The following is a 26,637-nucleotide window of genomic DNA, read 5'->3' on the forward strand; positions in this document are numbered from 1 at the left end:
GTCAGCTCGGGGGTTTGAACTTGCAACCTTCCAGTTACTAGTCCAATGCTCTAACCACTAGGCCACCCTAACATCAATGATGTTCTTTAATTCATCACCTCACCTTAAAGCTGATAAAATGTATATTGGATCGTATCAGACATTTAACCAGAGCGTTTCATCTTAGAATATTGAAAGAGAGAGACTCCTTTGTGTGAAAATAGTGAAAATGTATTTTAATTGTATTTAATTTTAAGCATTTCATGCTTTTAAAAAGGTATACAAGAAACGTCAACAATTCATAATATAGAGTCCAGTCAGAACAAGCCTCTCTCTCGTTATAACTCTTCTCCTAAGAAATATCTCTCCGGAATGCGTAGAGGAATCTGATTCTCCTCATTTATCCTCCTCCTCTGCTGTTGTTCCCCTCTAGATCTCTTCCTCTGTTTCATGTATAAAACAACCGTCGCCAGAAACAGACAGAGCGAGGCCACCATCATGCCCAGGCCTAGCAGCAGGATCAACTGAGCGTGTCTGTCGCAGACGGGCATCTCGGAGGGGGTTTCGGAGGGCGTCTGTGCCAGTCTGTAGGGCAGGGATCTGGGCATGGTGTCCAGATGGCATGGTTCCAAGGTGTCGTTGACCAGCAGATTGACCCAGACGGTGGTGTGGAGGGGCGCTGGTTTCCCACCGTCAGTCACCACGATGAACAGGTGGTGCATCCCCAGGTCCTTACCCATGAGCCTCTGGGCTAAGGTCACGTTACCAGACCGAGCGTCCAGCTGGAAGGGACTGCTGCTGCTGTCACCGTGGTGATGGGATGATGGAGAGGTGCCCGGTGGTTCCCGCGCTGCAATGGTGTATGTGATCTCCGAGTTTAACCCTGAGTCCTTGTCGATGGCGTAGATCTTGGTTACCATGGTGCCCGTGGTGGTCCCCGTGGAGATGGTGAGACACGACAGGTTGCTGCTGGGAAGGATGACCTGGGGCTGGTTGTCGTTGACATCCTCGATGAACACTGTTACCCTGGCGACGGAGGTCAGAGGTGACGGGCGTCCGTTGTCGGTGGCGAGCAGATCTAACTCGTAGCGGTCCTGTTTCTCGCGGTCGACATCGGCCATGCAGCGCAGCGTCCCCTGGGCGTTGTCTATGACGAAGGGGCCGACACTGCTGTTCACCACCCTCACCTCCACCTCCCCGTTAAGCCCTGCGTCTATGTCTGACACCCCCACCTTCCCCACCTGGGCCAGGGGAGGTATATTCTCAGGGATGAAGAAGATGAAGTGAGGGGTGATGAAGACAGGAGCGTTATCATTCTGGTCCAGGACGGTGATCGTCACCATCACAGAGGACTCTAATGGAGGAAAGCCGTTATCTCTGGCTACAATTGTCAGTCTGTGAACATCTTGCTGTTCCCTGTCCAGGGGTACAGAAACTGTCAGCTGACCTGTGTTCTGGTCGATTCTATAAAGGGCTATTGCTGCCGCCGTGTGTGATGGTCGATCCAGTTTGTAAGTGACCTGCCCGTTCTCACCGCTGTCTGCATCCTGCGCCCTGACTTTCAGCAGAGACGCCCCAGGGGGGTTATTCTCCTCTATGTCTATCAGATAGTGACTCTGGAGAAACTGTGGAGCATTATCATTCACATCCACCACCCTCACCTGGATCTCTCTCCTGGGGAAGCCCTGAGCTGCAGGCTCTTCAACATCACCACGCATCACTACAGAAACATGATATTCACTCTTCACCTCGTAGTCTAAAGGCTTTGATGTCGACAGGAGGTATTTGCCATTCTGCCGGCTCAAAGAGAACGGCACCTCTCCTTCAATGGAGAGATACGAAGAGCCTCTAACACTACTAGTATCCCCCGGTAGCTCTAGCAAAGCCAAGACAGTGGGGGGCATGTTTTCCTGCAACACTATCGTCTGGTTTTGATGCTCTGCTATGAACCTGATCTTTATGCCATTCTCCTGGTATGGCGCGGGGAGCAGGGATACGGTTACCTGAGTGTCTGCAGGGGGGCAGTGCGGGCCGCTGGCTAACACTTTCAACACCACCTCCTCTCCCCTGTCACTAACACTGTCACTGTGGCGGTCTCTGAGGTCTCCTCTCAGGCTGATCAGGCCAGTGTGACTGTCCAGACTGAAGAGTTCCCTGGCCCGTTCTGAGACCTTGGGGCTGAGGGAGTAGGTAATGGCAGCGTTGGGGCCCAGGTCTAGGTCTGTGGCTCTGACCCTGGCTACTACTGTGTCTCTGGGTGTGTCCTCTGTAATAACCACCTTCTGGGTGCTGCCCAGGGTAAACTTTGGGCAGTTGTCGTTCACGTCAGTCACTTTTATGAATAACGTTGCTGTGGCGCTTAGTGGGGTAGAACCACAGTCTGTGGCCACTAGAGTCATCTCATGAAGATCCTGCTTCTCGCGGTCTAGTCCTTGTCGCACAACCAAAAAGAAAATGGCCACTTCATCTTCTTCTTCTACTGTCACACTGAAAAACCCACCGGCTCCACCTAGGTGGTACTGCAGCTGTCCGTTACGTCCCATGTCTCTGTCCTCTGCCTGGTCGTCCAATAAGAAACTGGTCCCTACAGCCACATCCTCAGAGACACTCAGATGGATCTCAGTGTTGTCAAAGTGAGGAGCGTGGTCATTGATGTCCTCTACTACTACCATGAACTTCACCAGCTCTGCCTCAGGGCCCACGATGGCGTCGTGTGGGACGATACACTCCTCAGCCTGGAGTTGGTCAGGACACAGGGCCTCTCGGTCCATCCTGCAATAGATAGATGGATAAATTACTGTTACAACATACACTATATATACAAAAGTACGTGGACACCCCTTCAAATTAGTGGAATCGGATATTTCAGCCACACCCGTTGCTGATAGGTGTGTAAAATCGAACAGACAGCCATGCAATCTCCATGGACAAACATTGGCAGTATAATGGCCCGTACTTAAGAGCTCAGTGACTTTAACGTGGCACCGTAATAGGATGCCACCTTTCCAACAAGTCAGTTAGTCAAATTTCTGCCCAGCTAGAGCTGCCCGGACAACTGAAAGTACTGTTATCGCGGCTGTGGTAGGCCACACAAGCTCACAGAACGGGACCACCGAGTGCTGAAGCGTGTAGGGTGTAAAACTCGTCCGTCCTCGGTTGCAACACTCACTACCGAGTTCGAAACTGCCAGTGGAAGCAACGTCAGCACAATAACGATTATTCGGGAGCTTCATAAAATGGTTTTCCATGGCCGAGCAGCTGCACACAAGCCTAAGATCACCATGCGCAATGCTCACCACCATTGGACTCTGGAGCAGTGGAAACGAGTTCTCTGGAGTGATGAATCACGCTTCACCATCTGGCAGTCCGATGGATGAATCTGGGTTTGGCGAATGCCAGGAGAACGCTACCTGCCCCCAATGCATAGTGCCAACTGTAAAGTTTGGTGGAGGAGGAATAATGGTCTGGGGCTGTTTTTCATGGTTTTGGCTAGGCCCCTTAGTGAAGGGAATTCTTAACGCTAGAGCATACAATGACATTCTAGATGATTCTGTGCTTCCATCTTTGTGGCAACAGTTTGGAGAAGGCCCTTTCCTGTTTCAGCATGACAACGCCCCTGTGCACAAAGCGAGGTCCATACAGAAATTATTTGTTGAGATTGGTGTGGAAGAACTTGACTGTCCTGCACAGAGTCCTTACCTCAACCCCATCGAAAACCTTTGGGATTAATTGGTACGCCGACTGCGAGCCAGACCTAATCGCCCAACATCAGTGCCCGACTTTACTAATGCTCTTGTGGCTGAAATGTTCCAACATCTAATAGGAAAGCCTTCCCAAAAGAGTGGAGGCTGTTATATCAGCAAAGGGGGGACCAACTCCATATTAATGCCCATGACTTTGGAATGAGATGTTCGACGAGCAGGTGTCCACATACTTCTGGTCACATAGTGTAGATAATTACTTTGCTACAAGTCAAGAGGAAGTGTCTTTATCAGCAACCGCTATACATTACAAACATACAGCAATAACAAATGTCAAATAAGTGCAGAAATCCATCCAGTTATGTAAAGAAACAGTCAGAAGGCCTGTAGGCTACCACATCTAGAATGAGTTTCCATAAATAACCACCTGTTGTCGGTGGTGTAGACATCCCCTGTCCCCTGGTCCACCCTGAGGTAGAACTGGGTCAGGAGCTGGTAAAGGGGGGGAACGTGGACCCGATGGACCCGACTCGGACCCCAGCCTCCTGCTCCTCTGGAACCGAGATCCGAACAGAACCGGAGCACAGGATCTGCCTGAGATGGACCGTGACCAGCACGTTCTAAAGGAGAACATAGAAATGAAAACGTAGGACTTGGAACACTAGAAGACATTGGTGTGAAGTAAACCACTGATATGTACCACGTTCTAAAGGAGAACCTGAATAGGGAACTTAAACACTGGAGAGAAATTGTTGTGAGGAGGAAAAACATTAATCTGAGGAAATTATAATCCTTGGAATTTCCCCCTGAAGTAGGCTAGGACGAAAACATCTTCCTTCCTTTAGTGATCTATTATCAACAGTGACATTTCTACCTCAGTGGCTCCTTTAAAACAAGGGACTGTGCCTGAGTCCTAAATATTCCTATTTAGTGCACTACTTCTGACCAGGACCCAGTGAACTACTTCTGACCAGGACCCAGTGAACTACTTCTGACCAGGACCCAGTGAACTACTTCTGACCAGGACCCAGTGAACAACTTCTGACCAGGACCCAGTGAACTACTTCTGACCAGGACCCAGTGCAGTACTTCTGACCAGGACCCAGTGCAGTACTTCTGACCAGGACCCAGTGAACTACTTCTGACCAGGACCCAGTGAACTACTTCTGACCAGGACCCAGTGAACTACTTCTGACCAGGACCCAGTGCAGTACTTCTGACCAGGACCCAGTGAACTACTTCTGACCAGGACCCAGTGCAGTACTTCTGACCAGGACCCAGTGCAGTACTTCTGACCAGGACCCAGTGCACTACTTCTGACCAGGACCCAGTGCAGTACTTCTGACCAGGACCCAGTGAACTACTTCTGACCAGGACCCAGTGAACTACTTCTGACCAGGACCCAGTGCAGTACTTCTGACCAGGACCCAGTGAAGTACTTCTGACCAGGACCCAGTGCACTACTTCTGACCAGGACCCAGTGCAGTACTTCTGACCAGGGCCCAGTGAACTACTTCTGACCAGGACCCAGTGAACTACTTCTGACCAGGACCCAGTGAACTACTTCTGACCAGGACCCAGTGCACTACTTCTGTGCACTATTTAGGGAATTAGGGTGGCATTGGGGACAAATCCTGTGTGTGCAGCAGTACTGTAATATAATCTGATGCATCTCACCCCCCCATCCACTTACTATTCAAACCTACTGCACCATGACTAATGACAAAACATGCTTGTGGAATTATAAAGAATAATTATTAAAAAAAGCACTTAACGAAACACATGCAGAGAATTTACATTACAATTGACATATTTACATGACGATGTTCCATATTAAATAATAGTGAATAATAGCTGTCCTCTAGCATTACTCTTTATACACCCAAGGAGTGTAAAGAGGGGCTTCTTTTTCATGTGCTCCCAGTCACAACAGTAACCCATTAACTCAAGGACTTTGTGACTTTTTTTCTCAACAATATCCCATAACCCGTGACCTATCACCCATATACCAGCTCCCTGTGATATGAGAGCTACCAAAACAAGGACCAAGTAATGATCAACAATAATACCATGCTGCCAGAGTAACTAAATAAACAGGCTACGAATGAATGTAGTCAAAGATAACACTGTCATATTGCCTTCTATTAGCTTCCAGAGAACACTATTAATCAGTCTGTGTCAATGCATGAACGAGAAGATGTAGTCACAGATACTGCACTCATATTGACCTATGACGGTTCACTGACCTTTGGTGAACTAATATTTATTAGACAATTACATAGATACAAGATATGATATGACAGATGATATGACAGATAAATTGCCGTACAGTGATTCATTAATTAAGCGATAAGGAAATGTTCTAATGATTGACTGACCTGAAGGAGTACAGCCCAGTTCATATTTTCATTCGTCCCATGGCCCGTAGCCTACACACATGACACCTGTCTGGGTTTCCTCTGCCTCCACCTCTGCTAAGAGTAGGAAGACTGGGGCTGGAGGTAGCTGTACCTGTAGCCACCTGGATACTGTTAATACCGTCTCCTCCTCTCCCACCCCTCCCACCTGTCACTCTGCCAGACTAGTGTAGGGAGGAAGACTGGGGCTGGAGGCGGGGTTGTACACCTACTGCCTTATTTGGGCACTGCTATGCTAACACACACACCTGCTGCCCCTCCCACTACTGTAACTTAATGAGCTTATTGGACAGTTTGCAGCAGCAAATTAGAACAACTGGTTAGTCAGTATTCTTTGCACTACAGGTAACTGAATAACCTGATTTGACAGTATTCTTTAACTTCTTCCTGTACCCTTTATCTCTGGTTTAGTGGTTTGAGGAATTGACCAATTGAAAGTAAAATGATTATGTAAATGGTTGTGGTGAAAGGAACATGACATACAAAAGGTTCTTCTCTGTAACCGTGGTAACATACTTACTGTTAATCATGATGAGAAACGAGTCAGTTTGAGGACAGCTGTTCCACCACAAAGTTCCAATTCCACCTGTGTCAACTGTGGCCACAAATGGCAAGTGATCACTGTGGTCTCAGAGTGCTTCTCCAATTCTAGTATTGTCCAACTAAGTATAGAAATATGACTTAAAAGAGCTATAATATTTCCTCCCCAGAGGTGTAGGCATGACACCAGTAAGTCAGTCAGTAGGACAGAGGTCTACGTTGGCAGTGACATGAATTGTAGTGTTTCATTCACAATTCTTGAGTGACCCCTGTTGGTTGGTTGGAGTAGTTTCATGTGACTTTACAACAATGGGCCTTCTACAGTGCATATACAGTACCAGGAAAAACGGTTCCAGGCTGTGTAAGGGCTATTTGACCAAGGAGAGTGATGGAGTGCTGCATCAGATGACCTGGCCTCCACAATCACCCGACCTCAACCCAATTGAGATGGTTTGGGATGAGTTGGACCCCAGAGTGAACGAAAAGCAGCCAAAAAGTGCTCAGCATATGTGGGAACTCCTTCATGACTGTTGGAAAAGCATTCCTCATGAAGCTGGTGGAGAGAATGCCAAGAGTGTGCAAAGCTGTCATCAAGGCAAATGGTGGCTACTTTGAAGAATTTCAAATATAAAATGTATTTTATCTGTTTAACATTTTTTGTTTACTGCAAGATTCCATATGTGTTATTTCATAGTTTTGATGTCTTCACTATTATTCTACAATGTATAAATATTAAAAATAAAGAAGAACCCTTGAATGAGTAGGTGTGTCCAAACATTTGACAGTTACTGTAGTTTGGGGTTAATTTTCAAAAATAATGATAAAAACGAACTTCATGAATTGGATTTTACAGTGAGGTTTTGTTAATAAAGGTTATTTCCTGGGAAACAGTAGTAGGATAGCCAGATTGGCTGTTTATAATAGATAATAGGAAACAGTAGGCATACAATTTACTACATAATGGTTGAACTCATAGACAAAATCTTTTTGCAAAATCTCATTATTCCATTCGTCAATTTCCTTTAAACTCTAGACTGAATTGGCAGCATAGAGAGGATTTCTGTGACGCATGGAAAACCCATCAGAAAAATGTCTCCGAGTTGCATAAGACTCTATTTTGGGGTTTCTGAGACTGTTCCATTCATTCGTTTACGTTTGTTTTTCTCCTCGCCCTTTACTGTTACTTTCGAGACGCCCACTCACTACTGTAACCACAGAAGCCGCGCACGCAGTGATCTGATTGGGTGCTGCAGAGCGCGTCCCGTTGTGAGTAGAGTCTAAGGAGGCTTTATAAACAGAAGAACCCATGTGTCCACTTGAAACTTGACTTCTTGAACAGTTCAAGTATTCTAGTAGTCATCGACGCATTATTCCCGCTTTTCAGAATGTCTACAGAAAACTTCAGAATGTCTACAGAAAACTTCAGAATGCCCACAGACAACTTTTCAGGTGGGTTCTGAGTGTTGGCTTGATGTGACATGTTTATCACTAGGCTATTGATTATTGCAGCGTTTTTTCTTGTATTTTAGTCCTGCTGGTGTAGATTTTTAATGTGGATCGATTTCAAATAGCCTGATTTTGTTTGGTAGCGGTTATTTCGTTTTTGACGTTAATTACTTTTATTAATAGGCTAATTAAAATCCATGTATAAAGTTATTATATTTAATCACTAATTGAATTATTCTCACTCTAACTTAAACCATATTCGAAATCCCCTATCAGACTTGGAGCTGGAGCTAACTGATCTACTCCAGGAGTTCGCTGATGTGGTTGTGGAGTTGAGCGAGCCTTCACAAAGCGTCCCGTACGAATACGAGCGGCTCCTGTCTGAAGCCAAACGGCGCACCGGGCTAGGGGACGACGGCTCAGTGGTCAGCGACAGCGGCGTGGAGGACAATAGTGACTGCAGTGAGTAGCCTTTAGGTCTAAACCTTTATGGTCGTTGTTATGTGTCCATTACATACGTGGAAGAGGGCGCGTGTTGTTTATGCGTGAACGGTGACTCAGATGAGGTATAGCGGGTGAATACGCACGTGGGCAGCGACGGTCAACCCACACTTGATAGTTTTCACTGGTGACATCATCGGCTCATGAACATGCATCAACTTTACATGAAAATAGAGAGTAACATGAAAATAGAAAGCAACACAATAACACCATTTCAACTAATGCATGTTTGCACCATTACAAGGAATGGATGTGCATGACTGTCTGTGGATGAAGAGTTGCATTAGCTTATTTAGCACATCATTCATTCTGAAAGTTATATTCAACATTAGCTGTCAGAATGGTCCTCTGTAGCTCAGTGGGTAGAGCATGGAGCTTGCAATTGTAACGGCCGTTGGTGGAAGAAGGTGAGGACCAAAACGCAGCGTGGTACGTGTTCCTCATTTTAATGGTGAAGCTGAACACTAAACAACTGAAACAGCTCCGTCAGGTGCAAACCACACTAAACAGAAAATAACTACCCACAACCCATAGTGGGAAAAGGCTACCTATGTATGGTTCTCAATCAGAGACAACGATAGACAGCTGCCTCTGATTGAGAACCACACAAGGCCAAACACAGAAATCCAAAACATAGAAAATGAACATAGAATGCCCACCCTAGTCACGCCCTGGCCTAACCAAAATAGAGAATAAAAGCCTCTCTATGGCCAGGGCGTGACAGCAATGCCAGGTAGGCATCCAATACTGTAAGTTGCTTTGAATAAAAGTGTCTACTAGATGGTAAATAGTAGTTATTCCACATGGTCTAACCTTGTCTGTCCCTCTCTTGCTCATCCCTTCCTCCAGGCAGTGAGGTGTCTCTGGGTAACAGTTGGAACACCAGCGAAGAAGAGCTCCACACTGCAGGCATAACAGTGACGCCCAAAGGTAAGATACTAATACCACTACATCTCAACCCATCAGTTGACCATCTAAACTGGCTCTGAGCTATCTGATCAGCTAGAGTCATAGTAGCACAGTATTTTCTGGTCCTCAAGCACCTCCAACAGTACACATTTAGTCAACTAATTATCAAGCCCTCAATGAGTTGAATGAGGGGTGTTTGTTAAGAGCTACAATGAAACAGCTTCCTGTTGGGGATACTGGAGGACCAGGGTTGAGAAACACTGCAGTAGGAGATCATTATCAGTCCATTCAATATTACTTTTACACAGATAATTAGTGCATTACCATCGATCACCATTGAGTTGAGTTTACACAACAAAGCTGGGCTGCTGTGCTTCTACAGCCTGTCTCCTGCAGGGCTATTGAGCGTCATCTGGGGGTTGGGGAGTGGGGTTCATGGTTGGTATAGGTGTGTGGTGGGGGTTTATGATTGGTATAGGTGTGTGGTGGGGGTTTAGGGTTGGTATAGGTGTGTGGTGGGGGTTTAGGGTTGGTATAGGTGTGTGGTGGGGGTTTATGGTTGGTATAGGTGTGTGGTGGGGGTTTAGGGTTGGTGTAGGTGTGTGGTGGGGGTTTAGGGTTGGTGTAGGTGTGTGGTGGGGGTTTAGGGTTGGTATAGGTTTGGTGGGGGTTTAGGGTTGGTATATGTGTGTGGGGGTTTAGGGTTTATGGTTGCAATAGGTGTGTGGTGGGGTTTTAGGGTTGGTATATGTGTGTGGTGGGGGTTTAGGGTTGGTATATGTGTGTGGTGGGGGTTTAGGGTTGGTATATGTGTGTGGTGGGGGTTTAGGGTTGGTATATGTGTGTGGTGGGGGTTTAGGGTTGGTATAGGGTTGTGGTGGGGGTTTATGGTTGGTATAGGTGTGTGGTGGGGGTTTAGGGTTGGTATAGGTGTGTGGGGGTTTAGGGTTTAGGGTTTAGGGTTGGTATAGGTGTGTGGTGGGGGTTTAGGGTTGGTAAAGGTGTGTGTGTCAGTGTGTGGTGGTGGCCTAGGGTTGGTATAATGGTTAAATAATGTACCACTGATCAGAAGAGAGTGTCTGGAGTGGAGAGAAGTGTGTCTGGAGGGGAGAGAAGTGTGTCTGGAGGGGAGAGAAGTGTGTCTGGAGGGGAGAGAAGTGTGTCTGGAGGGGAGAGAAGTGTGTCTGGAGGGGAGAGTAGTGTGTCTGGAGGGGAGAGTAGTGTGTCTGGAGGGGAGAGTAGTGTGTCTGGAGGGGAGAGTAGTGTGTCTGGAGGGGAGAGTAGTGTGTCTGGAGGGGAGAGTAGTGTGTCTGGAGGGGAGAGTAGTGTGTCTGGAGGGGAGAGTAGTGTGTCTGGAGGGGAGAGTAGTGTGTCTGGAGGGGAGAGTAGTGTGTCTGGAGGGGAGAGTAGTGTGTCTGGAGGGGAGAGTAGTGTGTCTGGAGGGGAGAGTAGTGTGTCTGGAGGGGAGAGTAGAGTGTCTGGAGGGGAAGGTAGAGTGTCTGGAGGGGAGAGGAGAGAAAAGAGTGTCTGGAGGGGAGAGGAGAGTGTCTGGAGGGGAGGAGCGAGTGGTTTGATGAGAGGAAAGAGTGGTTTGAGGGGAGGAGAGAGTGGTTTGAGGAGAGAGTGGATTGAGGGAGTGGTTTGAAGGGAGGAGAGAGTGGTTTGAGGGGAGGAGAGAGTGGTTTGAGGCGAGGAGCGAGTGGTTTGATGAGAGGAAAGAGTGGTTTGAGGAAAGGAGAGAGTGGTTTGAGGAGAGAGTGGTTTGAGGGGAGGAGAGAGTGGTTTGAGGGGAGGAGAGAGTGTCTGGAGGGGAGGAGCGAGTGGTTTGATGAGAGGAAAGAGTGGTTTGAGGGGAGGAGAGAGTGGTTTGAGGAGAGGAGAGAGTGGTTTGAGGGAGTGGTGAGAGGAGAGAGTGGTTTGAGGGGAGGAGAGAGTGGTTTGAGGAGAGGAGAGAGTGGTTTGAGGGAGTGGTTTGAGGAGAGAGTAGTTTGAGGGAGTGGTTTGAGGAGAGAGTGGTTTGAGGTGAGGAGAGAGTGGTTTGAGGAGAGGAGAGAGTGGTTTGAGGGAGTGGTTTGAGGAGAGGAGAGAGTGGTTTGAGGGAGTGGTGAGAGGAGAGAGTGGTTTGAGGGGAGGAGAGAGTGGTTTGAGGGGAGGAGAGAGTGGTTTGAGGGGAGGAGAGAGTGGTTTGAGGAGAGGAGAGAGTGGTTTGAGGGAGTGGTGAGAGGAGAGAGTGGTTTGAGGAGAGGAGAGAGTGGTTTGAGGAGAGGAGAGAGTGGTTTGAGGAGAGGAGAGAGTGGTTTGAGGAGAGGAGAGAGTGGTTTGAGGGGAGGAGAGAGTGGTTTGAGGGGAGGAGAGAGTGGTTTGAGGGGAGGAGAGAGTGGTTTGAGGAGAGAGTGGTTTGAGGGAGTGGTGAGAGGAGAGAGTGGTTTGAGGGGAGGAGAGAGTGGTTTGAGGAGAGGAGAGAGTGGTTTGAGGAGAGGAGAGAGTGGTTTGAGGGGAGGAGAGAGTGTCTGGAGGGGAGGAGCGAGTGGTTTGAGGAGAGGAGAGAGTGGTTTGAGGGGAGGAGAGAGTGTCTGGAGGGGAGGAGCGAGTGGTTTGATGAGAGGAGAGAGTGGTTTGAGGGGAGGAGAGAGTGGTTTGAGGAGAGGAGAGAGTGGTTTGAGGGGAGGAGAGAGTGGTTTGAGGGGAGGAGAGAGTGGTTTGAGGGGAGGAGAGAGTGGTTTGAGGGAGTGGTTTGAGGAGAGAGTGGTTTGAGGGGAGGAGAGAGTGGTTTGAGGGAGTGGTTTGAGGGAGTGGTGAGAGGAGAGAGTGGTTTGAGGGGAGGAGAGAGTGGTTTGAGGGGAGGAGAGAGTGGTTTGAGGGGAGGAGGGAGTGGTTTGAGGAGAGAGTGGTTTGAGGGGAGGAGAGAGTGGTTTGAGGAGAGGAGAGAGTGGTTTGAGGGAGTGGTTTGAGGGAGTGGTGAGAGGAGAGAGTAGTTTGAGGGGAGGAGAGAGTGGTTTGAGGGGAGGAGAGAGTGGTTTGAGGAGAGGAGAGTGGTTTGAGGGGAGGAGAGAGAAGTTGGGGGGAGGAGAGAGTGGTTTGAGGGGAGGAGAGAGTGGTTTGAGGGGAGGAGACAGTGGTTTGAGGAGAGGAGAGTGGTTTGAGGGGAGGAGAGAGAAGTTGGGGGGAGGAGAGAGTGGTTTGAAGGGAGGAGAGAGGAGTTGGGGGAGGAGAGAGTGGTTTGAGGGGAGGAGAGAATGATTTGAGGAGAGAGTGGTTTGAGGGGTGGAGAGTTGGGGGGGGGGGAGGTAGAAGCAGCTGTGTGTGGCTGGGTGAAAGAGTCTACATTGTCTAATGTAGATGAAGGAATAATGTTAATGGAAAGACCACAGAGTGCTGGTTTAGGGGCACCAGTCTGTCTGTCTCCATTATACTGGAACACATTGCATTACTTAAGACATGCATAACACTACTTAAGACATACATTGCAATACTTAAGACATACATAACACTACTTAAGACATACATAACACGACTTAAGACATGCATTAGACATACATAGCATTACATAAAGCATTCATAAGCCATACATATAAGCTAAATATAACACTGTCAGATCCATGTCGGTCAGTCTGAGGTGTGCTGCAGGCGTCTCACTGGCTCAGTGGAGTTTTACATTATGGGCTGTTTAAGATGTGATTTTTTTATAAAGCCAGCTGAATAAGAGTCTGTGCATTTTATTTTCTATCTTGGTTAAACCAGGGCTTGTGTCCTGACTCCTTCATTGTGTTCCAAATGGTACCCTATTTCCTATATAGTCCACTACATTTAACCAGGGCTCTAGGGAGTAGGGTGCAATTTGGGATGCAGTTTCTTCTTATATAATCTGCTGAATCTCTCCACATAAATGTTCCTTTCAACCACTCTCTTTTTCTCCTTCTCACATGCTCTCCTTTTTGTCTGCAGCCAGAATGGGAGACACAGGAGACCTACAGAGATTCATCGACAGTTTGGACCGGGAACTTGCTGGTATGCATCTTAAAACAAAACAAAAATTCAGCACAACCTGACAATGCCATTATATCCCATGAATCTAGTGTTTCAATCTCCTTATATTCCACTAGTCTAGTGTTTCAATGCCATTATATCCCATGAATCTAGTGTTTCAATCTCTTTATATTCCACTAGTCTAGCGTTTCAATCTCTTTATATTCCATTAGTCTAGTGTTTCAATCTCTTTACATCCCATGAATCTAGTGTTTCAATCTCCTTATATTCCATTAGTCTAGTGTTTCAATCTCTTTATATTCCACTAGTCTAGTGTTTCAATCTCCTTATATCCCATGAATCTAGTGTTTCAATCTCCTTATATCCCATTAGTCTAGTGTTTCTATGCCAGCTGAGCTCAGTATATCATGAGGTCTATTTTCTATTGCCGTCCCCTCACAGTTAAACCTACTACCTGGCCTCAGTGGCCTGCACTATTTACTGCTGGTTAGGCCTTTAATATAATTCATTCCCCTTTTCATTGAGATGCTAACATGTCGAGCGGCTAGTATCCAGCTGAATCCCATATCTCCTCTAGTGTCATCCCTGCAGTATCCAGCTGAATCCCATATCTCCTCTAGTGTCATCCCTGCAGTATCCAGCTGAATCCCATATCTCCTCTAGTGTCATCCCTGCAGTATCCAGCTGAATCCCATATCTCCTCTAGTGTCATCCCTGCAGTATCCAGCTGAATCCCATATCTCCTCTAGTGTCATCCCTGCAGTATCCAGCTGAATCCCATATCTCCTCTAGTGTCATCCCTGCAGTATCCAGCTGAATCCCATATCTCCTCTAGTGTCATCCCTGCAGTATCCAGCTGAATCCCATATCTCCTCTAGTGTCATCCCTGCAGTATCCAGCTGAAACACATATCTCCTCTAGTGTCATCCCTGCAGTATCCAGCTGAATCCCATATCTCCTCTAGTGTCATCCTTGCAGTATCCAGCTGAATCCCATATCTCCTCTAGTGTCATCCCTGCAGTATCCAGCTGAATCCCATATCTCCTCTAGTGTCATCCCTGCAGTATCCAGCTGAATCCCATATCTCCTCTAGTGTCATCCCTGCAGTATCCAGCTGAATCCCATATCTCCTCTAGTGTCATCCCTGCAGTATCCAGCTGAATCCCATATCTCCTCTAGTGTCATCCCTGCAGTATCCAGCTGAATCCCATATCTCCTCTAGTGTCATCCCTGCAGTGTCCAGCTGAATCACATATCTCCTCTAGTGTCATCCCTGCAGTATCCAGCTGAATCCCATATCTCCTCTAGTGTCATCCCTGCAGTATCCAGCTGAATCCCATATCTCCTCTAGTGTCATCCCTGCAGTATCCAGCTGAATCCCATATCTCCTCTAGTGTCATCCCTGCAGTATCCAGCTGAATTCCATATCTCCTCTAGTGTTATCCCTGCAGTGTCCAGCTGAATCACAGAGCTCCTCTAGTGTCATCCCTGCAGTATCCAGCTGAATCCCATATCTCCTCTAGTGTCATCCCTGCAGTATCCCGCTGAATCACAGACCTCCCCTAGTGTCTGTATGCAGTATCCCGCTAAATCACTGCTCCCCTAGTGTCTATATGTAGTATCCCGCTGAATCACAGCTCCCCTAGTGTCTATATGTAGTATCCCGCTGAATCAGAGCTCCCCTAGTGTCTATATGTAGTATCCCGCTGAATCACAGCTCCCCTAGTGTCTATATGCAGTATCCCGCTGAATCAGAGCTCCCCTAGTGTCTATATGCAGTATCCCGCTGAATCACAGCTCCCCTAGTGTCTATATGCAGTATCCCGCTGAATCACAGCTCCCCTAGTGTCTATATGCAGTATCCCGCTGAATCAGAGCTCCCCTAGTGTCTATATGCAGTATCCCGCTAAATCACTTCTCCCCTAGTGTCTATATGCAGTATCCCGCTGAATCACAGCTCCCCTAGTGTCTATATGTAGTATCCCGCTGAATCACAGCTCCCCTAGTGTCTATATGTATTATCCAGCTAAATCACAGCTCTATGTCTGCAGGGTTGAGGTGGGCTATCTACACACCCTCCAGTGATAGTAGTCTATAGTACATGACTATCACTGATACCACTATCAGCAGAGAGGCAGTGCTGTTTCAGAGAACACACAGAGACGTAGACATGCGCACACACATAACTGTACCTGACTGCTGCATGCTAATGACTGTCTGTCTGACAGATATGTGAACGGAAAGAGACGGAGAGATGTAGACGGAGACGGAGAGAGAGACGGCGAAGGCGAGAGAGCTGCTGAGACCACGTGGAAAGAGAAGAGAGAACAGGCTGCATGGATGGCTACTGCTGAACACACACACACACACACACACACACACACACAGATCTAAAATAGCACAGTTTTGTCCTGTTGTGTTCGGAGAAAGCCAGCTCTCTCCTGGCCCCTCTGGGGAAAAAAAGGTTAAACATGAGTAATTATAAGAGCATCATGTTCCAATATCTAGAACACCACTGGACCTGAGGTGGTAGACTACATCCCTTCCCTCAGACTGGTGACATATTCACACCTAAATCATGCTGTCTTATAGTCAACGTGTCTCTCTTCAACAGGAGAACATGAACGTGTCTCTCTTCAACAGGAGAACATGAACGTGTCTCTCTTCAACAGGAGAACATGAACGTGTCTCTCTTCAACAGGAGAACACGAACGTGTCTCTCTTCAACAGGAGAACACGAACGTGTCTCTCTTCAACAGGAGAACACGAACGTGTCTCTCTTCAACAGGAGAACACGATCGTGTCTCTCTTCAACAGGAGAACATGAACGTGTCTCTCTTCAACAGGAGAACATGAACGTGTCTCTCTTCAACAGGAGAACATGAACGTGTCTCTCTTCAACAGGAGAACACGATCGTGTCTCTCTTCAACAGGAGAACACGATCGTGTCTCTCTTCATCAGGAGAACACGAACGTGTCTCTCTTCAACAGGAGAACATGATCGTGCCTCTCTTCAACAGGAGAACATGAACGTGTCTCTCTTCAACAGGAGAACATGAATGGGTGCCATTTAATATGCAGATATGAAGGAAACAAATCAATGGGGGAAGCAGTAGAGACTCCACAGTATCTTGTGATCAGTAAGTGCCAACCTGCTGTTTCCTGATGGAAGGCCTTATAATAGTGAAACCCATTGTTATCACAACCCAATGTGTTGGAACCTCCCCATGTACAGTAATTGTGAAAATGCTCTGTTTTATATTGTAAAGTGCAAAGTGATGTACAGTATTATATTATACTCTACTACAAACAGATCAGTCCCTAACCCGATGATGATAAGGATCTTTGTACAGAGGAATAAAGATACATATTTAAAAAAATGTTTGCTCTCTTTTTGAGTTATTTCAAAGCCAAGAAATAGTCTAGAAGCACGGAGTAAACTATCAATGATATCACATGATATGAATAATGATGCTATTGGATTTAAATAGCACTTTTCCAACTTTTCTCAAAACCCTTTACATTGTTTGGGGGGCATCAGCTATGTCACCGAGGAGATTGAGTGAATATGTTGAATTGATCAAATATTTAGGAAATATTTGATGGCACGCCTCTTGGAGGAGGGAACGCAACATCCTGATACATCTCAACTCCCCGTGGAGTGAAAAGGTATGTGATCGTAGGCAAGGGGAAGGATGACAGATGCAGAGAAAAATACCGTTTACAGGAAATGCATTCTTCCCTAACACGGTAAAGTGGGGGAAACGGGCTGGATGGAACCAAAGTAAAAATGAAAGAGTCCCCTCTCCTACCTTACCTGCCTTCCCACTACTTACCTAGCTTATTGCACCACCTGGCGCGCTAACCAAATACAGGGGGTGGTCCGCCCAGGTCTTACCTAGTGTGCATAGACATTAAATATGACGGGTGATGTATGCCCGCAGGCCTCTTGCCTAAACACTCCCAAGGTGCATTCCCCCCCCTGGGAACAAATGAAACAGAATAATGACCAAGACTTTAAGGGAAACATTACATTAACAAAAAACAACAAGTCCTATTCACATACACATACCTCTGAAGGAGTGGCTACAAAATAATACCAACAAACTTTCACTGACCAACAACCAACACAGGACATTAAAAGAAGCTGTCTTTCTGACAAAGGAACACAGGCTTTAATCAAGCTGGAGAAGGAGTTGGTATTGAAGAGCCAGCTGTATCCCCTGACGACAGGAAGGGGTTGTTTATTGTGCTATTACTGAACCTACGGTACTGGTACATACTGAACTGTTCATCACCTTCCTTTAGCTTTTTTATTACATCATGGGTTATGTTCACAGTAAGAAGGTTTCCCCCTAAAGGAAGGGACGGCAGGACATTCTAAACAGTATGTTCTCTGTGTGTTCATGGTTCATTTAAGACACTTTGTCCATGGGAGGGACTTCTGAACCCTTGCCAACACGACTCAACCCCACCTGACCACAACAAGACTTAGCACTTGAGAGAGTAGTGTGTGTGTGTGTGTGTGTGTGTAGGGAGGGGGAGCAGACGCAGGAAATGTGGGGGTTGAGAGAGAAATAGAGAGAGAAACGCCAAAACAATAGTCACCAATAAAGGAGTGTGTCCCTGTCCCCGAGCTGCCTGTCTGCTCCAGCCAGATAAAGGAGATGTACTGACTGATTGAGGCCACAGCGGCGCAGGGAGGACAAACCTGGGTTGTATCCAAAATGGCACCCTATCTTCTATATAGTACACTACTTCTGACCTGGCCCATAGGTATCTGGTCAAAGTAGTGCACTATGTAGGGTATAGGGTACTATTTAGGACACATCACATACTATTGTTTTACCAGGTAGCGGTGTAGCTTACATGCTAACACCAAATTTGGCCTGGCATCAACACTGGAGATTGTCTGGAACTTCCCCTTGAAGTTTGGGTTTTAGGATTGATGAGGCAGTTTCCTGTACAGGGTGGTGTCGGGGTGAGAGCCATCTAGAAAGGAAGAGCCACAATGACGAGGAAAACAATGCAGTCAGTGGTCAGGTTCAGATTGAAACTGAAAAGGCTGTGGCCCTTCTCACTTCACTATTCCCAAAATTGTGTCAGGGATTACTTCAGCATTTAATTTGTTTTTGTCACTAGTTATTCTCAATGGGGATACCCCACCCCACTGTGTGACAATAGATTTCTCAAAGAGCATATGAGGAGAAATGCACATCAAATTTTCATTAGCGGGCCTCCCGGGTGGCGCAGTGGTTAATAAGGGCGCTGTACTGCAGCGCCAGCTGTGCCATCAGAGACTCTGGGTTCGCGCCCAGGCTCTGTCGTAACCGGCCGCGACCGGGAGGTCCGTGGGGCGACGCACAATTGGCCTAGCGTTGCCCAGGTTAGGGAGGGGCTGGCCGGTAGGGATGTCCTTGTCTCATCGCGCACCAGCGACTCCTGTGGCGGGCCGGGTGCAGTGCGCACTAACCAAGATTGCCAGGTGCAAGGTGTTTCCTCCGACACATTGCACGGCTGGCTTCCGGGTTGGATGCGCGCTGTGTTAAGAAGCAGTGTGGCCTGGTTGGGTTGTGTATCGGAGGACGCATGACTTTTAACCTTGGTCTCTCCCGAGCCCGTACGGGAGTTGTAGCGATGAGACAAGATAGTAGCTACTAAAACAATTGGATACCACGAAATTGGGGAGAAAAAGGGGTAAAATTCAACAACAAAAAAATGTCATTAGCGAGCTGGGCCAGATAAAATAAAAAACAGGCTAATAAAAATGGTATGCACAATCACATGCTCCAATACATACCTTGTCTTGGGAGGATGTGAGAGTGGAGGACCAACACGACTTAATCCCAATCACATGCTCCAATACATACCTTGTCTTGGGAGGATGTGAGAGTGGAGGACCAACATGACTTAATCCCAGTCACATCTCCACTCCCTACCTCTATCGGTGTCAGAAACCATCTGTGCTCACCTGCAGTGATCTGTGTTATAGTATCGTTGCATTAGCAACATCACACTGTTGTCTGATGGCAGTGTTGTTATCATGATCAACTCCCAGAAAATTACCTTCAATATGATGCGAACGTAATGTATTACATTCATCAAGTAAAGCTGCCCCGTGTTGTCTCCATGCTAATTGGTCTCCTTGGACTGTTTGTGGGTGATGATTGGCTGTCTGTGAAAGTCAAGGGTCATGTCATCTATGGTTCACTTTGTTAATCTAAATGACAGAGAGTAATGATGTAGAGAGTCAGTCTACTAGACAGTCAGTTGAAATGAGGAACATTATTGCATAGTTCATCCATATTATCTTTTCATTTTGCTAGGAAAGGATGTATAGTTCCAGTAGTTAGCTACACCGCTACATAGTAAAACAGTAGTGTATAGTTCCAGTAGTTAGCTACGCCGCTACATGGTAAAACAGTAGTGTGTAGGTCCAGTAGTTAGCTACATGGTAAAACAGTAGTGTATAGTTCCAGTAGTTAGCTACACCGCTACATGGTAAAACAGTAGTGTGTAGTTCCAGTAGTTAGCTACATGGTAAAACAGTAGTGTATAGTTCCAGTAGTTAGCTACATGGTAAAACAGTAGTGTATAGTTCCAGTAGTTAGCTACACCGCTACATGGTAAAACAGTAGTGTATAGTTCCAGTAGTTAGCTACACCGCTACATGGTAAAACAGTAGTGTGTAGGTCCAGTAGTTAGCTACATGGTAAAACAGTAGTGTATAGTTCCAGTAGTTAGCTACGCCGCTACATGGTAAAACAGTAGTGTGTAGGTCCAGTAGTTAGCTACATGGTAAAACAGTAGTGTATAGTTCCAGTAGTTAGCTACACCGCTACATGGTAAAACAGTAGTGTGTAGTTCCAGTAGTTAGCTACATGGTAAAACAGTAGTGTATAGTTCCAGTAGTTAGCTACACCGCTACATGGTAAAACAGTAGTGTGTAGTTCAAGTAGTTAGCTACACCGCTACATGGGAAAAACTTAGCAACTACTCAAAACACTACCTAGATTTGAATTTAGTTAAACTACCACCAATCTACTGCAAAATGTAGTAAAATGACTAGTTGAACTACATGTAGTTCACTACTCCCCAACACTGCAAACCCAACAGGGCTGATACAAATGAAAATGGTCAGGCTGATACAAGTGAAAAGGGAGAGATAGACAGGCCTTCCACAGTAGTACTAAACACACAGTAATACAAAGTTACACAAAGATACAGAAACATTACCGGTAGGTGAATTTAGGTTGTTTACTTTTAATGTGCACATTAACCTAATAAAGATAAAATATAGTTCAGTAAACCACTGCCCCTTTTCGAAATGCATTCCCCAAATAACCAATAGAATCGTAACTGAGAGGAGAGAAGACATTGGGGACTGGGGAGAATACCAGACATAGTTAACTACAGAACAGTAGGACGCAGTGTCCTGTCTGCCATCTGCGTCGTTCCACCTCAAAAAACACAAGAAAGAGAATTTTGACACCCACCATCTCGGATAATCTTGTTGAAATATAAATTGATCTCTGAGAAATTAAGCTAATTGATTGTACCAAAACTGGCCATTTTAATTGATAGGATTGAGATAATATTCAATAAATATAGTGCCCAACATCTGATTTGAACCAAACTTCTTCCTACCAATGAGTAATGTATTAAATGTCACCCAAGCCACCCGCCTCAGTGATCTGTTGTTGCTGGAGAGCTGAGGGCTGAAGGGTCACATAGAGATGATAAAGGAGAACTTGACCAGAGAAATATAACATTTGTGGGATAATATGAGATCATTTTTGTGTAGAAAAGATAGGGAAGTATCGGGAGGTAGTCTTTTTTATAGCTTCATATGATGAGGACCTCACATGCTTTTTCTATTGTTTTTAATTAAGTGAAAAATTCAATGTCACATTCAAGGTTAATTCTTATGGCTGCAGGGGCAGTATTGAGTAGCTTGGATGAAAGGTGCCCAGAGGTGCCCAGAGTAAACGGCCTGCTCCTCAGTCTCAGTTGCTAATATATGCATATTATTATTAGTATTGGATAGAAAAGACTGAAGTTTCTAAAACTGTTTGAATGATGTCTGTGAGTATAACAGAACTCATATGGCAGGCAAAAACCTGAGAAGAAATCGAAACAGGAAGTGAGAAATCTGAGGTTGGTATATTTTCATCCCAGGCCCAATTTAATTCACATTGGGATATGAATGAAGTTGCACTTCCTAGGGCTTCCACTAGATGTCAACCGTCTTTAGAAACTTGAATGATGCTTCTGCTGTGTTGTGGGACTGAATAAGAGCTGAATGAGTCAACTTACTGGCAGAGAGACATTTCCTGGTCACGCGCATTCCAAATGATATCGACTTGCGTTCCATTCCTCCTCAAGACATTCCTCCATTCCTCCTCAAGACAACAAAGAAATATCTGGTTGGAACTTTATTGAAGATTTATGATAAAAACATCTAATGATTGATTCCATACTTTGACCTGTAATATAACTTTTTGAAGTTTTTGTCCAAAGTTTTTGTCCAAAAGCATGAGCGTTTGGATATGTGTACCTAACGCTAACAAAAGCAGCTACTTGGACATAAATAACAGACATTATCGAACAAATCAAGCATTTATTGTGGAACTGCGATTCCTGGGAGTGCATTCTGATGAAGATCATCAAATGTAAGGGAATATTTATCATGTAATTTCTGGTGTAATTTCTGTTGACTGCAACATGGCGGCTAATTTGATACATTTTCTGAGCAACGTCTCAGATTATTGCATCGTTTGCTTTTTCCGTAAAGTTTTTTTGAAATCTGACACAGCGGTTGCATTAAGGAGAGGTATATCTATAATTCCATGACTCCAACATGGCGGCTATAACTTGTATTATCATCTCATTTATGATGACTATTTATGTTGAATCGATGTGGCTATTTATTTTATATAAATATGAACTTTATCAAACAAAACATACATGTATTGTGTAACATGAAGTCCCGTGAGTGTCATCTGATGAAGATCATCAAAGGTTAGTGATTCATTTTATCTCTATTTGTGCATTTTGTGACTCCTCTCTTTGGCTGGAAAAATGGATGTGTTTTTCTGTGGCTTGGTGGTGACCTAACATAATCGTTTGTGGTGCTTTCGTCTTAAAGCCTATTTGAAATCAGACACTGTGGTGGGATTAACAACAAGATTACATTTAAAACTGTATAAGATACATGTATGTTTAAGGAATTTTAATTATGAGATTTCTGTTGATTTGAATTTGGCGCCCTGCACTTTCACTGGCTGTTGTCATATCATCCCGTTAACGGGATTGCAGCCCTAAGAAGTTTAAAACAATTCCTTTTACACCATTGAAGTGAACTGTAAGATTGAGACATGTCCCACTTTAGAAGAACTTGCATGTTCCCTTTTAAAATGTAAAAATATCTGTCAAAAGCGATGAATGAAAAGAATGCAGTCATTATCCACACTTCTTATTTTATTTGAGGTACTTTTTACCAGTTTTTCTCCCCAATTGGTAGTTACAGTCTTGTCCCATCGCTGCAACTCCCGTACGGACTCGGGAGAGGCGAAGGTTGAGAGCCATGCATCCCCCGAAACATGACCCCGCCAAGCCGCACTACTTCTTGACATACTGCTCGCTTAACCCGGGAGCCAGCCGCACCAATGTGTCAGAGGAAACAACCGTGCCAGTGTGCATGCGGAGTCGCTAGAGCGCGATGGGACAATGACATCCTGGCCGGCCAAACTCTCCCCTAACCCGGAGGACCTGGCCAATTGTACTCTTGGGTCTCCCGGTCACAGATGGCTGCATCACAGCCCGGGATCGAACCTATATTTGTAGTGATGCCGCTAGCACTGCGATGCAATGCCTTAAACTGCTGTGCCACTCGGGAGGCCTGGGAGCCACCCTTCTGAGAGAAAAACAGACACAGATTCCCTTTAAAATTCCCATGGTCAACACAACAAGGCACATCACCATGGGGAACACAGGAAATCATTTTGCCTTCTATTTCTATGTAAAATGATACCTGGTCCTGCTATTTCCTGCTGAGCTTTGTGTCTCAGTCTACATCCTGTTGTGTGTGAAAGGAAACCATTGGAATTCTTCTCCAAGATATTCATTTCAATGGAATGTGAATGACTTCTCCCTCTACAAACTTCCAATGAGGCATTACTTCATTGGTGACTTTAACTTTTTTGACAGCATACTCTAACTTTCCACCATTGAAAATCATTAATATAATTGCAATAATCTCTTTGCAGACTGAACATTTGCTCTGAAGTTTTCTGCCACCACACATTACGCTACTTTCCCCTTATTTCTATCAGGCATTTCTAGGACATCATTATTCTAATAAAACGATTAGATTCAAGAAAGGACTTATGCCAGATTCAAAATGTAAGGAGCCCCCTGCACAGATTTTCTTGTTAAAATCATAGAGATCCATCATGAATTAAATAGTTAGGGGAAATGTGTGAAGTTCTGCTTGTTTAACTTTGTCAGGAGCAGGAAATGATGTCAGACGTTGTTGACATGTCTGTGTGCACACTCTTAAAGGGAATAAATTACAATTTAAAGTCCACTGTCCACTGCAGCCATTTTTATCTCAATATCAAATCATTTATGGGTAACAATTAAATACTGTACTGTGATTGTTTTCAATTAAAATGGCCAAAAATAAACTAAAATAACTTCTTAGCAAAGAGCGATTTCTCAAGCAAGAATTTTACTAGGATTATCTGGGAGTGGTCTGAGTGGGGAGTGGAAAACTGAAAATGAGCTGTTATTGGCAGAGAAGTTTGGAACTCTCTTTCTTATTGGTCTATTAACTAATTTACCTCATGGTGATGTCACCACGGAAGGCCAATACTCCACCCCACCAAAACATGCTGGCATTTCAGGTGGTCTTTTCAAACAGCTCTTACACTAAAATGGTCTTATAATCATTTACACAATTTCTCAGTATCATTCCAACCTGACAGTGTCACATTTCTGACTGCACTGGGCCATTCACTGAAAAAAACTTCAACCAGAGTCTACAGTACTATCACTCCTCCTTTCCTCCCACCAGTAGACTGATCTATGAAAGCCGATGGTAGACTGCCATCTGATGGTCAAACAGCCGATGCAGCCCTGAGATATTCAGATGGACATGCTATGGTTTCTAACAGCTTAACGGAACACAATGTTCTACAACACCAATTAAATGGTTCTGGAAGTGAAACTGATTAGTTCTAGAACTAGAAGTTAATAAATGTGTTCTAAAATAAATGTAAGAACTAGAATGGAATGTTCTAAAAGTGGAATGATTAGCTGTAGAACGGGTTTGTCTTGACAGGGTACAGACATTCTACCAACAAACCAGTGTTATTTACAGAATGAGGACCTCTTCGCCTTTCCCCTCCACACACGCCAAGGACCATAGAACATCAGACTGACTCTGTGTTGTGAAATAAATTACTTCTAAGTGCTCTGCTAGCTATTAAAACACAAGTGCAGTTTTATAGCTAATTTCATGCTATTGAACACATTTTGCCATGGGGCGGAGAGGGAAATGTGCAGTTTTAAAGCTCATCTCAAGCTATTCTACACATTTTGCCATGAGGTTGAGACAGAATTGAGCATCTTTAAAGCTAATTAAAGGTGTTGACTGTGATAAAGGCACTGGATTATGAGCTGTCTTGTTTGCTAAATTAACAAATTAAGTAGGCTGTGGCATGGTGCAAATAGCCATAGAAGCACAGTGATGTCTCATTGAGGTCATATTCGTGGCTTATTGGGAGTGTGGCTCTCAGTTAGTTATTTTTGGTAACCCATCGCATGAGAGTGAATGTCAATCCAGTTGATCTGTTCTGTTATATTTCAACAAACCCGATTAAGTGACGAGTTTCAGAAGAAAGTACTTTGTTTCTGGCCATTTTGAGCCTGATATCGAACCCACAAATGCTGATGCTCGAGATACTCAGCTAGTCGAAAGAAGGCCAGTTTTAATGCTTCTTTAATCAGAACAACAGTTTTCAGCTGTACTAACATAATTGCAAAAGGGTTTTGGAATGATCAATTAATTAGCCTTTTCAAACAATAAACTTGGATTTTCTAACACAACGTGCCATTGGAACATAGGAGTGATTGGTGGGCTTGGCTCCCCAGTGGGTGGGCCTGGCTCCCCAGTGGGCGGGCCTGGATCCCCATGCCTACGCCCTGTATTGTACTGAGCTGGTTCAGTTGCCAGGTGTAGTTGTCCTACTTGACTGAGTGATACTCCATAGAGATTTGTATCTGTACTCATACAAGCAGCCTGGGGTGCTTCCCAAATGGCACCCTGTTCCCTATATAGGGAATATAGTGCCATTTGGGACACAGGTTGGGAGTGTATAGGAGTGTGTCTCCATGGCCCCAGTGATTTCTCCAGGCCATCCATCTCAAAGAGGCCACATCATTACGGAGAAGACAGCTAGGCCGCTAGAGTCTGAGCTAAAATGATTGTGGGGGCTGTCTTGTTAGACTTCAGTGCAGCTTTTGACATTATCGATCATAGTCTGCTGCTGGAAAAACTTCTGTGTTATGGCTTTACACCCCCTGCAATAATGTGGATAAAGATTTACTTGTCGAACAGACAGTGGGTGTTCTTTAACGGAAGCCTATAAAATATAATCCAGGTAGAATCAGGAATTCCCCAGGGTAGCTGTTTAGGCCCATTACTTTTTTCAATCTTTACTAACGACATGTCACTGGCTTTGAGTAAAGTGTGTCTATGTATGCGGATGACTCAACACTATACACGTAAGCTACTACAGCAACTGAAATGACAGCAAACCCATAACAAAGAGCTGCAGTTAGTTTCGGAATGGGTAGCAAGAAATAAGTTAATCCTAAGTATTTCCAAAACTAAAAGCATTGTATTTGGGACAAATCATACACTAAACCCTAAACCTCAACTACATCTCATAATGAATAATGTGTAAAGTGAGCAAGTTGAGGTGACTAAACTGCTTGGAGTAACCCTGGATTGTAAACTGTCATGGTCAAAACATATTGATTCAACAGTAGCTACGATGGGGAGACGTCTGTCCATAATAAAGCATCGATCTAACTTCTTAACAGCACTATCAACAAGGCAAGTCCTACAGGCCCTAGTTTCTACATTCTTA

General features: G+C 45.2%; 1 protein-coding gene and 1 pseudogene across 1 annotated transcript; one reads left to right on the plus strand and one right to left on the minus strand.

The window, feature by feature from the left end:
* Nucleotides 1–204: 204 nt before the first annotated feature.
* LOC139365876 (protocadherin-20-like) lies at nucleotides 205–7,945 on the minus strand (annotated as a pseudogene).
* On the plus strand, nucleotides 7,851–16,860 carry LOC139366082 (regulator of cell cycle RGCC-like). The gene is made up of 5 exons (XM_071103173.1): nucleotides 7,851–8,086; nucleotides 8,360–8,545; nucleotides 9,434–9,514; nucleotides 13,439–13,501; nucleotides 15,709–16,860. The coding sequence occupies exons 1-5, from the start codon at nucleotides 8,023–8,025 to the stop codon at nucleotides 15,714–15,716; spliced, it is 402 nt and encodes a 133-aa protein (XP_070959274.1). The 5' UTR covers nucleotides 7,851–8,022; the 3' UTR covers nucleotides 15,717–16,860.
* The last annotated feature ends 9,777 nt before the right edge of the window (nucleotides 16,861–26,637 follow it).

The sequence above is a fragment of the Oncorhynchus clarkii genome, chromosome 14 (assembly GCF_045791955.1).
Source record: "Oncorhynchus clarkii lewisi isolate Uvic-CL-2024 chromosome 14, UVic_Ocla_1.0, whole genome shotgun sequence".
Taxonomy (NCBI): domain Eukaryota; kingdom Metazoa; phylum Chordata; class Actinopteri; order Salmoniformes; family Salmonidae; genus Oncorhynchus; species Oncorhynchus clarkii.

Coding starts and splice junctions, on each gene's coding strand:
- LOC139366082 (XM_071103173.1), top strand. CDS start 8,023: ATGTCTACAGAAAACTTCAGAATGTCTACAGAAAACTTCAGAATGCCC. Junction 8,087..8,359: donor GCCCACAGACAACTTTTCAG/GTGGGTTCTGAG, acceptor ATCCCCTATCAG/ACTTGGAGCTGGAGCTAACT. Junction 9,515..13,438: donor CATAACAGTGACGCCCAAAG/GTAAGATACTAA, acceptor TTTTGTCTGCAG/CCAGAATGGGAGACACAGGA.